Source organism: Lepidochelys kempii, chromosome 17 (assembly GCF_965140265.1).
Source record: "Lepidochelys kempii isolate rLepKem1 chromosome 17, rLepKem1.hap2, whole genome shotgun sequence".
NCBI classification, from domain to species: domain Eukaryota; kingdom Metazoa; phylum Chordata; order Testudines; family Cheloniidae; genus Lepidochelys; species Lepidochelys kempii.
Window position 1 is genome coordinate 23138057 of NC_133272.1, and position 14818 is coordinate 23152874.

The window sequence follows — 14818 nt, forward strand, 5'->3', positions numbered from 1 at the left end:
CATTGACTCCAGGGCTGCTGGAACCAGGGGGATTAGGGGGACTCACAAGGGAACATTGTAGTGGTGCCACCCAGTGTAAACTTTGTGCATGCCGGATGGGGGGCGGAGGGCAGGAGGCAAGGGGGGCAGAGGTGACAATGGGACCCAGAGGCTGGAATGGGCCTGGAAGCCGGCAGGTGGCCTCAGGACCCTCCATCCCAGCCTGGAGATGGCTGACCCTCCCCTTCCCTGCCAAGTCTCAGTACCACCCCTCACACCCCCTCCTATCACTCCCCCCCCTCCCCCCATTTTCCGGAAACTTTTGCCCTCCCCCGAATCTACTCCTTCCTTCTTGGTGAACTCTCGCAGTGCAGCACGACTGAGATGGAAGGATGCTCCTAGGCACAGCTGCATATTTACAGGTTTACAGTACAAATGTCGAACTCATGAGCCCAGAGGCAGCAAAAGGGACCGACAGGGAGTTCTCTCCAGTGCAAACACTCATTTCAGGGAGTGGAGGAGGAGTCGCCAACAGCCTAATCTGAATGGAACAGAGAAATGCTAGGGCACGCTAGCCACCGGAGTCTCAGTCTTACAACAAAGGAGTGCTTCCTAAGGGATCGGGCCTTAGTGGGAAGAGCCGGTTAGTGAAATTACAGCCAGAATATCTTCTTTGAAATTAAAATATGTACAAGGAGTTGGTGCTGTTGAGAGCTGGCTGGATCTGGGCACACTACTGCGAAGTACCTGCACCCCAGCTCCCAGGCCTCTTTGGGAGGTACCTGCCCCCTAGCTCCTAGGCCCCTTTCTGAGGTACCTGCATCCGAGCTCCTTGGCCCCCTCCCAAGGTACCTGCCCCCTAGCTCCTAGGCCCCTTTCTGAGGTACCTGCATCCAAGCTCCTTGGCCCCCTCCCGAGGTACCTGCCCCCTAGCTCCTAGGCCCTAGCTGCAGGATCACTACCTCTGGCCAGGCAATCGCTACACTGACCGTGCAGTCCCACGGCGGCCTGGCTCTGTGTGAAGATGAGGTGAAGGAAGCCTAGGGTTGGAGCCATTGCAAGTCTTTAATCATCAAAGTTCACTTTTCCTTATTACAATACTCTGCGACGGTCAGTTTGCTGCAGAGGGCTTGTCCTTGTCTGGGCTCCGCAGACAGGCCTATGGAGATCAGCAACATCCTTTTCTAGTTCTTCTTACTGGGTCCTAGTTTCTTTAAGAGCTTTTTCCCCTTGCAGAAGAAGCTTCTCTTCTTTTTACTCTGAGTGGACAGGTCACTTGATTCAAGAGTCTCCAGTGATTCTTGGTCTGGACTTGGGTCACAAATGAGAGTGCAGGAAGGTGGCACTTCAGGAATGTTAGGCAAGGGGTCCTTCTGTTCACCAGGCCCATCTGAATTCAGCTAAACAGGAAAAGAGTAAACAAAAGAGAGAGTTTAGACCCCCAGCAGTGACACCATCTCCACAGAAAGGCTGTACAGTAAGAGAAAACCCTGACAGCCCATGTCTATAGCTGGTCATCTCTTCCGGAAAAGGCCACTTCCCCAGCAAATTCAGCCAGGCCATTTCTAGCGGCTTTAAAATGCTCCCCAGCTCCCACCAAGACCATGCAAGAGATCAGACTTTGCACAGCCCTTGGTAAATTTTGGGCTACACAATGAGAGTATGCCACAGGCTCTGAAGTATTGGAGACAATGCAGGCCATCTGCCTTTGGGTGACAGGCGCATAGCTTTGTGGGTGGAGGTGGTGGGAAGCAGGTCTTCAAGGCTGTGCCCTAAAGATGCCAGAGTAGGACTGGGCTGGCTGCTTGAGGGGGTCAGCCTGTGAGCTACCCACTAAATATTCGGGCCACAGGGTTTGCCACGAGGCCTCTCCTCAGACTGGGGAGCCCAGGGCCTGATGGGGAGGGGTGTATGTGGGGTCTGTGTAGGGGCAAATTGCTTGGCCGAGCATATGCTACAGCTAGAACACTCCCATAACAGCAGCTGCTGGCCAGACCTGAGCTCTGAGCCTTTTCAGGGTCCTTCAGCACGAAGCACAGCTCAACCACGGCAGATAGTAACTATGGGAAGCTGCGTATGACTCAATGGGCAGGGAGGAGTTAATCATGGACCTGGACATAAAGGGGATCCTTGGAGCAAGTGACCATAAAGCAATTGAATTTCCAGCAGTAAGGAAGGTGCAAGCAGCAAGCAATCACAAAGAGGTGCCCAACTTCATCAAGGCAAATGGGGTTTGGTAGCACACAGCACAATGGGGCTCAACCTTCTGGGCATTACTGACATGTACAGAGTCATAGCAACCATTTGGGGCAATCCCGGCTCCTGGACCTTGTCCCCCAAGAAAGAGTAAGGCCTTCACAGGCTGGGATTCCCTTCCTTCAAGCAGGAAACTCCAGTCCTTCATGCAAAGTGAAATTATGGAGGTAACATTTCAAAAGCACCTCCATGTCTTGGCAGCCAGTTTCACTGTAAGTCATGGACTCCAAAACCCGTACGGGGCTTTTGACAATGAGACATGGGCTCCTAAGTCACTCTGGTCTAGGGTCACAAAAGTCCAAAATCCCAGATTTAGGCTCCAGTGTGATTTGCAAAACTCCCATTGACCCTGCATGTGCCTAAACTCACTTGGCGCCTCTGTTTCTGAAGTAAAACGTTCCCTCGGTGCCTAGGTTTCTGCCTCTCGGCATACACACTGCTGCCTGCCACTTGGTATTCAGCTGCCTAAATTACATGCGGGACCCAATATGTGCTTAGAGGCTACCTAGCAGATCAACCCCTCAGGGGAGTTCACACAAACCAATGGGATGGGGCAAGGGGAGGCCCCCACAGCTATTAGCCTAGTGGTTCAGCTACTCATCTGGGATGCAGAAGACCTCCAGTTCATGTCCCCACCCTCCACCTGATGAGGAAGGATTTGAATCAGAATCTGCCACCTCTCACACGAGTGCTGTAACCGCTGGGCTATGGGATACTCTGATAGGGGGAGGAGTGGCCTCCCTCACTCTCTGCTGTTGAAACGGTTTCACTCTGGCTCAATAATTAAAGAGCAACTGGAGCAGTGGAGCTGGACCCTGGGCCTCCCACATCCTGAGGGAGCACACTAACCACAAGGCTACAGAATCAGTCTCATGCTTGTGCCAGGTCCCTCTTGCCCAAAGGACTCTAATGATTTAATTCACAGTGGAACAGCTTCAACAGAAGTGGCTGTGAGACCCCCACATGAGAATATCCCATAGTTTAGAGTTAGATCACTCCCCGCAGTGGTAACAGAGCCCAGTTTAAACCCTTCTCCTTCTCAGGGGCTCTCCTAAATCCCAGGGGAGTAGCTGAACCTCTGGACTAAACATTATGACAGGTCATCCTTTCCCTCCCCGCACCAAGCTTCCTGCACAAATCACCTTAGGTGCTTAACTCCAAAGCAGGGTCCCAGCTGAGAATCACTAGCAGAGACAGGTGCCTATCTCCAGGAGAGGGAAGGGCACCACACACACCCTGCTCACAGCATCTCCCACTGGCTAGCATAGGCAGTTCCCTGCCTAGCATGCTGGCTTCTATGAAGCGCAGTCTGAGTATGCCCACACAGCAACACAAGCCCCACGACAATGGGACTTGAGTTAGCAGGCCTGGGTTTGAGACCCCAGAGCTCAAGTGGCTACAGCGCTAGGTCTTTAACCAGGATGTGAACTCAGGGCTCTGGCATCCACACTGCAACATGCAGATCTGAGTCCATCCAACGGTATCCCAGACTTCCTAGCACCCTCCCAAAATGTGGCCGCTCTAGACCTTTGTTGATGGTGCACTGTGGGAAAACTTGACTGTCTACCCTGCACGTTACAGGAAGTTTGAACAACCCGCCAACGCATTGTCCAACTGTCATTTTAGTCTGTGCAGTCCCAGCAACATGAAGAACTTTTCTCACTTGCACTTTCACTCCTGTTTCAGGAAACATGCGCAGCTTCTGTGAGACACTGGTGGACATTTCAGTGGTGTTTTCTGACCCATTGAAGGCACCTGACAGAGTTAATGATGGAGGAGGACGAGAAGGACACAGACATGGAAGTCTCAAACTGGCTGATGCTGCTTATAACACTCAGCACACCCACTGATGTCCCTTTTATAGACTGGCACTTCTGGGGCAGGGCCACAAAGACAGACTGGTGGGACCACATTGTCTTGCAGACCTGGGATGACCAGCAGTGGGTCCAGAACTTCTGCATGAAGGAATCTACTTTCTAGAGATCTGTAAGCAGCTTGCCCCAGCTCTCCAGTGTGAAGACACATACATGAGGGCGGACATGGTGGCCCAGAAGCAGGTTGCTATAACCATCTGGAAGCTGGTTACCCCAGACTGCTACAGGTCCATTGCACACCAGTTTGGAGTTGGAAAGCCGACTGTGGGTAAATTGGTGGCGGAGATATATGAGGCAATCAGACGTGTGGTTTGCCCCAAGGTGGCGGGCATTACAGATATTCCTGAAGTAGTTGCTTGAGAAAAGTAGTTTTTGAGAAAATGGGGTTTCCAAACTGTGCTGGGGCTGTTGATGGGACTCGTGTGTTCATAGTTTGCCCTCTTCAAGGAACACATAAACAGCAAAGGGTTCTACTCCATTGTTATACAGGCCTTGGTGGACCACAGAGGGCAATTTAGGAGTGTCACCATGGGTTGCAGTGGGAAAGGTCATGACGCCAGGGTTTTTCACTGATCGGGAGTCTGCATTCATGGACAGGCTGGGACACTATTCCCACAAAATGGCATTGTCATGAATGGAGTTACTGTCCCCACCGGTATTCTGGGGAACCCCGTGTACCCACTTTTGCCTTGGCTTTTGAAACCATACTCTGATCTCAGAGCTCTGGCAAAAGACAGTTTAATTACACTGTCAGCAGGTGTGGAATGGTTGCTGGTTGTGCGTTTGGCAGACTGAAATCCCATTGGAGATGTCTACAGACCCATTTGGATGCCAGTGTCATCAATGCTGGGTGCATTGCAGAGGCTTGCTGTGCCCTTCACAACCTTTGTGAAGCCAGAGGGGGGCCATTTCCCCTGAATGGGCCTAGGACAGCGAGGAGCTGCTAAATTGGGACGCTCAGCCACAAAATGCAGCTCCCTCAGCTGGAGCTGGAAGTACTGGGCACCAGAAGGCAGGGATGCTTTGTGCTCCCACATTGTGGGCTTGCCTGGCCCAACGGAAGAGGGGAATGGCACCTGTATGAATGTTCTGGGGTGGCGGGGGGAGATTCATTGCTTGTGGAGGGTTTCAGAGCTGCAGGGGGTTGATTGCCAAGCAATGTACTTATGAATGACCTGACTGAATATCAAATGGGGGTAGGGCGTTTTTCAAAGTTCGGGTCGCGACTCAGTACTGGGTCACGGCATGCCAGGCACTGGGTCACTCTGGTCAGCACAGCTGACCGAGATGTTAAAAGTCCCGTCGGCAGTGCTGCCCAGCTATGGCAGGCTAGTGCCTACCTGTTTCAACACCATGCTGCACCCTAGGCAAGGGGGGCCAGGGGGTTCTGCGCACTGCCACCGCCCATGGAAAACTGGCCAATGGGAGCTGGGGGGGCGGGGGGCAGTGCCTGCAGGTGAGAGCCACACGGAGCCACTTGCGTGCCTCTGCCTAGGAGACGGACCTGCTGCTGGCCACTTCAGGCGCAGTGGAGCCCGCGGTGCCAGGACAGGTGGGAAGCCTGCCTCTGCACCCCGACTGTGCCATTGACCGGGAACTGCCGGAGGTAAGTCCATGCCCTAACCCCGCACCCCAATCCCCTGCCCCAGCTCTGAGCCCCCCCCAACCCGGAACCCCTTCCTGCACACCAAACCCCTCATCCCCGGCCCCACCCCAGAGCCTGCACCCCCAGCCCAGAGCCCTCACCCTCTCCTGCACCCCAACCCCCTGCCACATCCCAGAGCCCCCTCCCATACCCTGAACCCCTCATTCCCAGCCCCACTCCACAGCCCTCACCCCCACACCCCAATCCTCTGCCCCATCCCTGAGCCCCTCCCACACCCCAAACTCCTCATCCCCAGCTCCGTTGGGTCACGGGCATCAACAATTTTCTTCAACTGGGTCCCTAGAAAAAACGTTTGAAAACCCCTGATGTAAGGTGACTGATGTAGCTAACTGTATTGATAAAGAATGTTTGGCAATTGTCCCTGATCATGTGTTACCTTTATTGTGTGAAATACACACAGTATGATGTGACGCAGTGATAGCAATAAACTTTCTTAATAAAAAGCTTTACTTATAAACATGGCTCAGCTGCCATTAGCAAACCAAAACGCCAGCCACAACAAAACCTTTAAAAAAGAGAACAAAGTGCATGAACAAATGCGAACAGTGAAACCATGTCCAAGACAGAACCCCACCCCCCCGCCACTGCATATTCCTGGGCTCTCCATACCCCCTTCCCTTCCTTCCACATGTGCTGCACACTTGGCATCGGCGGAGGAGGGAGTGAGGCATCCACAGGGGAGGGGAGCAATATGGAGGGCTGCATGTGCCACAGTTGCCCTGGCCCGCCGCTCACTGGGCCCAACTGCATGGGCCACCCAGCAATGGCGTTGTCCAAGCTGTTTCTGGACTGCTGCATGGGGAACCGCCGCGGGGACTCAGGCCTTGGTGTGGGGGATGCAGCAGGAGCCTGTTAGCGATAGCAGCCACTCAAAAAGTTCTTTCTGCTGAGCTCCGTCCTCCTCCCTTAGTCGCTGTCCCTGGTCCAGGAACTGCAAAGAAAGTGCCTGCTCCCACGCTGCAAACCTGTCCTCAAAGGCAGCCTGAGCCTTTCCCCTGCCTCTCGCCGCAAGTCCCTCTGCCCTTGGTTCTGGACCTGCTTGTGGGCCCTGTCCAGAACTTCAGCCGCCAGTTCATCACGGAAACACTCCCTCTTGGGACAGTCTGGGGAGGTTCGTTGGTCCAGGCTTCTGCTGCACTGTGGGCGAGCTGTGGAGGTGCTGCAGCCAGTAGGGGGCGAGGGGCCTGGCACAGGACCACACACCGAGGGCTTTCTTCTCAAACAGCAGGAGCACAGGAAGAATCCTTGTGGAATTGCAAGGACATAAAATGTTACTTTTCCAAACTGAACTTCCCTATATTGTGAGAGGGATGCTACAGACCACAGAAGCTCCCTGGACACAGCCTGGTTAATTGCAGCGAAAGATGCCCAGAGACAGTGGTAAGTTAAAAATGACTGCTGCTTTTTTTCCCCTTAAAATTGCAGAACAACTTGGGTTAGCAGGGGAGATGGGTGGCCATACACTGCACAAGGGTTTCCTATCATTTCTGGCATTCCACATTTTGGAGGACGGAACAGTTCTTGTGGTGCCTGATTGGCAAAGAAAGGTGTTACTCCAAGCTGCCAATGGGAATCCTGCAGTGTATGCCACTGAACAGCACATCTACAAGTGAAGTGGGCTCGTCAGCTACTGAGATGGCCTGGGAAAATACGACCTTCTCTGTGACTATCTGCTTCATGAGGGAATCAACAGGATGCTGCATTAGCTTCCACACAGTTTAGCCTGTTATGGCTCCATGCAAACACACAGAACTCCATGGCCTTGGAGAAAATTTCAAACCCCAGGACAGCATGGACTCCCTTAAACTGAAATGGACTAGATTTGTAAATGGAACATGTTTCCACACTCCTCCCTTTGGCTGTTTTCAGGTGGCTCGTCACACCACTGAGTGGTTACAGAGCGGTGTGATTACAGGGATAGCAAGGGAAGGTTATTATTTTCAAGGAACAGGAAAGCACTAGTAAAACTGTGCACCTTTTCAGTAGAAATTCACTTTTCAAGGTATTTTTTACTGTCTGCACTTTGTGGTCACCATTTTGAATTCCACATGGCGGGGCAGAGTGGGGGGTGCTGGGAGACACCAAGGTGCTGACATACAATCTGCCATTAGCAGATACACGCTGATAGCCAGGGCTAGTAATAACTTCTGCATTAGTTCACAGAATAGAAATCCCTCCTGTTCCTATATTAATAGACATTAACATGGAGCCCGAAACTTACCAGGCTCCAGGACGGCTTCTGTCTCTTCTGTTTCAGCTGCAGGTGCCACGGTGGTTCCTCCTGTGGCATCAAAAAGCTCCTCTGAGTACAGCCCAGGTTGTATTGCAGCTGTTTTTGCTCCAAAGCCTCCTCCGGGACCAGGGCCAGCTTTGTCCCTGGCTTCCATCAGCCCCTGGCTGGCTCTGTGCTTGGCACAGTGCCCAGCACCCAGTTAAATACCTCATAAAACGATGTCGGCAAGTTGCCCAAGGTGCCGTTCTCGTCCCTGTTTTCCCTGTCCTCAGTCCTGAGCTGCTTAGTCCGCTCCCTGCCATGGTCACTGGCCCAGTAGCTTTCCAGCATTGCCAGCTTCTTTCTATTTGCTGCTAGGCGTGGTCATTCCTGGTGCATCTCCTAAATCCACCGCTTTGCTGGCCTCACAGCAGAGATTTCCCAAATCTAGCGGTGCTCCCACAAGCATGAAGCAGCACGCTTTGCAAAGGATTGCGTCTGGTCAGTGTCCATTTCAAACACAAGAGGCTTTCTGAAGGTGTATTTGGAGCTTGGCGGTTGGGATAAAATGGAAGGGTTAAACTCTGACTGCCTGAGCTGCTGTAATACAAGGGGGAGTTGCTTCCATTTCCCTGGAATCAACTGGTAATTCTTGGGAGAGAGAGAACAAAGGAAGTTGGCCTATGGGATTATGGAATACATTTGGCAGACTCCCAGAACCCGAATCGGGGGGTGGTGGGGACGGACGGATGCCGGTGGGCTGCATCTACACTGCAGAATGATGGGGCTTGACCCTGGGTCCCAGCTTGACTCAAGCTTGACCCCTCCACCCTCTCAGGGTTCTAGGATCCTTGGTCTGAACTTGAGTCCAAGACATTTGTGTATAGATAGAAGGGGGGCTTGGGCTCAACTCAATTTTTGGTCCTGCTTTGAGCAGGGGGTTGGAGTAGATGATCTCCTGAGGTCCCTTCCAACCCTGATATTCTATGATTCTATGATTCTGAGTCTAAGCCCAGGGTTATGCTGCAGTGTAGATATACTCTAAGGCAGTGGTTCTCAACCTTTCCAAACTACTGTACCCCTTTTAGGAGTCTGATTTGTCTTGTGTACCCCAAGCTTCACCTCACTTAAAACCTACTTGTTTACAAAATCATGAAGCTTTCTAGCTCAGCCATGACCTTAGCCATCCTGGGCTGCTAATGTATTGTGGACCCTATCACAACAAAACAGCCTTTGCCCTTTCTATGGCTCCTGAATGGGTATTGAACATTGACACTGACTTGCCAGGTCTGAGAATCATCCTTCCAGCTTCCAATTGTACTCACTACAGCATAATCACCTAAAGAGCAGCCTTGCAGGCAGGGGCAGAGAAGTGGGCAATTACCAGCACGCTGTTCTCAAACAGCATCACTAGAAGCTTTGGTCAGGAAACCATCGCTATTCAGGACAGCACCCAAGTCTGAGTTTAGGTTCCATAGGAGTCAGTGGGAGTTAAGCACAGGCATAAGTGGTTTCATGAATCGAGGGCTAGAAGTGTCTAGCTAACAGAATGCTCCGTTGAGAAGAGCATGAGCCAGTGACATAGACAGCATGATGTTCTGCCTAGGGAGGGGTATTAGCAAAGAACACAGAGGCTGTCTCTGGAGACAAGCATCATATAATGCTGTTGGCTAGTGTCACTTGGGGACTTGGGCATGGGAACGCTTTGCTACTAGGAGTATGTTACAAAAAGAGGTTGCAGGTGCTGCATAAAGCAGAAATGGAGGCTCATATGGCTGGCAGTCTTGAGCCTGTTTCCTGTGTTGAAATAACAGACATAGCATCCCTGCATTACCCCACTGCTGAGCCACTCAGTGCCATTCAGGAGCAGTTAACAGGAAAGGCAGTTGTCTATGGTCTCTTTTTCTTTAGAGTTAAATTCCCCTCTAGTTATTCCAGACACTTCATTCATTTCCAAGAAGAACAAATTATAGGTATAAGATGAGCTGAAACACCACTTCTAGGGAGCCAGATCTCCTGAACACCTTGGGGGCGGGGTGTGTTACATGGAAAGAAGCCATTATTTAGCAGAGGGGTGACAAAAGTGGAATCAGTATTCCCGAGAAAGAGCCAAATGAACCTTTTAGAGAAATATGGCTTGGTACTGATGCAAAATGCATGTCGGTTCCCAACTCCTATGAGTTAACAGCAAGCACAGTGACTACAATGTTGCTTTCCAGCATCCCAGGTCACCAGGGGCTTGTTGCTGTTCATGGATTTAATAGACTTTAAGGCCACAAGGGACCATTATGTTAATGGAGCGTGAGCTGCTGCACAGCGCTGGCCAGAGAACATCTCCCTGTCAAACCCGACACACTTGGTTGCACCTACAGCATATTTTTTTAGAAAAACATCCAGTCTTCACGTAGAGACTCCAAATGATGGACAATCCACCACATCCGTGAGTAACTGGTCCTAATGGTTCACGCTCTCGGTGTAAAACACTGGCATCTTATTCCCAACCGGAATGTATCTAACCTCAGCTTCCGACCGTTAGATCTTGTTCTGCCCTTGTCCATTAAATTATAAATTAAAGACCCTCTACTGTTGGAAGTCTTCTCCCCACATAGGGCCGATAGACAATTGGTTATAACAACAGTACGAATATATCAATTCACATAGCAAATCTCCATCAGTTAGAAGGACATGACTAACTGTCTTTGTGGTCACAAGTCCTTCTGATTGCCATCTCTGGTGAATGACACACACTCACAGGCACACATGTACACACACCCCCCCCTCTAAGTTACATAAAGGCAGTGGACTCAACTGGTAAGTAACAAATGGAAATTCAAGTTCTGGATATTTCTCCAAGAAAAGAAATGAAGAAAAATTACTCTGGAAACATCTTGGTAAATAGTGTTAGTGTTGCAAAATCGAACAATCATGTTAGTCTTTTCTCTTCTCTGTTACTCATGAGTTTTTTCTGAAATGATAAATCAAATGTTAAAAAGGAAAAACACAATAAATCTGCTCCCCCTGCACCCTTCAAGCGGTGGAGTGCAGGAAGTCATACCCCACAGCCGCCTGGATACAATCCTTTCTGTGAGTGCTATCAAACAGAACAATTATCCGCCGGGGTTAATTTTAGGGACTAGCACCACCCCCATGACTTATTTAGTCAATTTGCTAGTCTTTGGATTGTTTACGGGAGCCCCAGGGCACACAGTGAGGAGGAACGGGAGAAAACTGAGCAAAGGAAAATGCAGGCTGAATATGGGAAACTATTAGCTTGCAGGCTGAGGCAGGAGCCCCATCACATGGGACAGCTACACCCAGTCTGGATAAAGCACCATAAACTACTGTGCAGAGAATAATCTTGCTCTAGCTGGGGCCAGTCCCTTGTTATCTCTTATTTCTAAGAAATCATACCACAGTCCCCAAAACCACCCGATAATTGTTCCAAACAACTGCACTTCACAGCATGGCTTCTCTTTTGTGATGAGCCTCATGCAGCCAGCCACTTCACAGCAGGGGAAGGAGAGAAGTCTGGCTGCATGGCAAGCTAGGGTACTGGGTCAGGCAGGTGATTAAGGCAACCTTCTCCCATACACTTACATGGTTGCTCTCTCTCTCTATGTATCATTCTTATCTATCACTGGACTCTTCTTTTCCTCATTCTCTGAAAAATATAACCGCCAGGGGTACATAATATGGGCAGAAATAAATAGATGAAATAAATTAGAATGGAATACTTTCTAAAGGTGCTTTACAAACCTCAGTCTTTGACAGAATTGGCATATTACTGATGCAAAGCATACCCGTTAGAGCAGTCCCTTGATAGCAACAACTATCATTGACATTACCATGGGATTTTCACTGTCACATCCTGTTTTCACATGCTCAGGACTTCTCAGGGAGTTTCCCTTTGGGGTTGAGTTTTCAGTGCTTAGCCTGAGTCCAGAAATGACATTTGTGTGAAAGTTTAAGCAAAATCCCTTAATCTCTTTCAGTTATTGGAGAGTTAAAAATATCCCCCATGTTTCCAGAATTGTACAAATCGTTTAGTCACCAGTGATTCACATAACTCATCTTCCTTCCTCTGCTTTGTATGGAAATCATCCTCACTGAGGTGCTGGGCCCCTTCTTAGTGTGGGGGGGAAAGCTTAATCCAGAAAATTATAAGCAATTGGAAAATCACTTATGAGTGAGCTCCTGCTAAGATCTGAGTAGGGCCTAATGAAGCTCACAGCTTTGTTGTGACATCACGTTGTTCGGTGACCCTGCCCTAGCAGGCAGAATGGCTCAGAGGCTGCAGCTAGGCAATCTGGCAGGAAGAATTTCATCCCCAATCTTCCAAAAGATTCCAGTGATGCTCTCTCACTCCTGCCACCTCTCTGCTGCTTTTTCAGCTCTGCTGCCCTGCTGACCCAGCTTTGCGAGAAAAGGTCTCCAGCCGAACACAGGCAGCAGCAAATGTGAGAACTCCTCTCTCCTTAGCAACCAATCCCTTTCCCTGGCCAGGCCTAGCCTCAGCAAATAGGCCACGCTCGCTAACACTTTTTAACCAACATGAGAGTAGGCCTGTAAAAATATGCTAGCTGGTTATGGTGAATCCTCAGTTCCCCCAGATGTACTTGGGTTGATGTCGATGAAACTATATTGATTCACAACGGGTGAGGACTGAGCCCACAGAATACATGCAATGTAGGCAGCTCAATGCTACTAGGAGAACCTTCACTTCTACCTTTCCTGCCTTTTGGTGCTTGCTATTTAATTTTAATGAAGCAATACCATGGGGGTGGGGGGGAAGGGGCTTGGCGAGGCTGTAGTATGTAATAGGAGTAAGAATGCAGCTCAGAGGTCCTGGAATGAGGCTTTACCGGTATGTTTCTTCTGGTAATTTAGGGGAGTGTGTAAAGACAGTCACTGCCAGGAGCTTCCCAGCAGTGCCCTTTCAATCCGATGCCATGTTGCTTTGCTATAGACACAACAGTCAGGCTATACAAATTCTGAGTTTCGTGAGAGGTGGGCACGCTGCAGAGACAATGCTAAGGGAACACTAGGGTAGTGAGACAAACCCTGTCGCTAACACTTCACAGCCAAAGGACACAACCGGGGTCATTACTATTAATCCATCAGGGCCTCCAGTCAGACTCGTGCCAAATGTCCTCTTTCCATTGGTGAGCTTTCTAATTAGCTCCTCCTTCAGTGGAGTCTCTACCATGCAAGTCAAGGTGAGGTCACAGCTACCCATCTGTGACATCACTGAATGTGGCAGGCAGCCATAAGCAGCTTCAGGATTCAAGTTCTCAACCACCAAGAGTCAAACTTTTGTTATGCAGGCCTTTGTATTCATACATGTTTCTCTCTAGTTCCTTTAATTGGAAGATCCTGGGGCAATTCAAATGCATTCATTAATTAGCCTCATAAGACACAAACGATGGGAGGGAGGTGGTCATTCTGTCATACCTATCTAGGCACTTACGCCATGATCAGAATTTATAACCACACACAGAGGACCTGACACTTAGGGAGGTGAAGTGACTAGTACCAGGTCACAAGGAATCAGAAACAGAGCCAAGTATAGAATTCAGTGTCCTATTCCTGGTTCCCCTCTGTAATCACTCACTCAAGCTATACAATGTGTGACAAAGATTCAAACGAGAAACACCCGGAGAACATAAACTCTTCAGGATAGGGACCATGTCTTTGTATATTTATACAAAGTTCTTAGCACATGGTGTCCTGACCTCAAAAAGGGTCACACTCAATGTTCATGTTAATAAACACAGCAGGGAACTGGGAAGGACGTTGGGGTAACTTTCTCAAAAATGTATGGAGCTTTATATAAAAGTGAGCTGACATCAGCCCTTGAGGGGAACAAAGGTAAATACTGGTACATTTGGGAGGAAAGTATGTCAGGGAGGAACTGGAAGGGGTAGACATGGGAGGCACGTCCGTGTACAGCAGGCAGCCTATTACCAGTTAAATCCTGCTGGAATGTAATAAGTTCAATCACTAACAACTGATTCCCCACATACACAGCCTCCACCTACCCCAGCCTTGGAACCACATGCCAAACCACAGACATCCAGAGCCATTAAAAACAGTTAGACCTTAATTGGAATTAGTATGCCTTGATGCACGTGGAAATCTGTTCAAGGGAGCTATGCAGAGCCCTCTACCCTAATCAGTGTCCATTCACACATTGGGGAATCCAGAGATTAAGGGCTCATCTAGACAGGGAAGTTGTACTGTGAATTTAAACCCATATCGCAAAAAGAAAAGGAGTACTTGTGGCACCTTAGAGACTAACCAATTTATTTGAGCATGAGCTTTCGTGAGCTACAGCTCACTTCATCAGATGTTTACCGTGGAAACTGCAGCAGACTTTATATACACACAGAAATCATGAAACAATACCTCCTCCCACCCCACTGTCCTGCTGGTAATAGCTTATCTAAAGTGATCAACAGGTGGGCCATTTCCATACCCATATCGTGAACTAGCGGAGCCCCCTTGTGGGCACCCTTATTCCAGTATCAGAGTGGGTATTTTCAGTTTACCTTTTGTCACTTTGGAAGTGCTTTAAACTAAACTGAAAAGGCTGCTCTTATTCTGGAATAAGAGTGTCCAAAGGGGAGTGGGACTAGTGTAACTACAGCTCTCTAACTATACCTGTATAATTGAACTGTTACAACTAGTAAAAGTTTCCCAAGCAGACACGCCCTTCAAATCAGGGTCAAAGGAATCTGAACATCCATGACCGGCAGCTCAGGTGGCCCAGCTTTGGCCTGGCTTTAGAAGATGGGGCAGGTAGCCTAACTGTATTTGACTGGTCTGCAAAGC

At 49.7% G+C, this 14818-nt stretch overlaps 1 protein-coding gene across 12 annotated transcripts in view; it reads right to left on the minus strand.

Moving 5' to 3' along the window:
- Positions 1–289: 289 nt before the first annotated feature.
- The window catches only part of TSPOAP1 (TSPO associated protein 1), a 233618-nt gene continuing 219089 nt past the window's right edge, over positions 290–14818 (minus strand). For 9 of the 12 annotated variants that reach the window (XM_073316129.1, XM_073316128.1, XM_073316132.1 and 6 more), the window contains one exon: positions 290–1379. In XM_073316129.1, the coding sequence (XP_073172230.1) occupies positions 1164–1379 (216 nt within the window). In that variant the 3' untranslated portion in view covers positions 290–1163. Of the gene's footprint in view, positions 1380–10796; positions 10953–11584; positions 11649–14818 lie in introns of those variants that run through there. The other 3 variants (XR_012155490.1, XM_073316134.1, XM_073316136.1) reach the window with 3 other exon arrangements.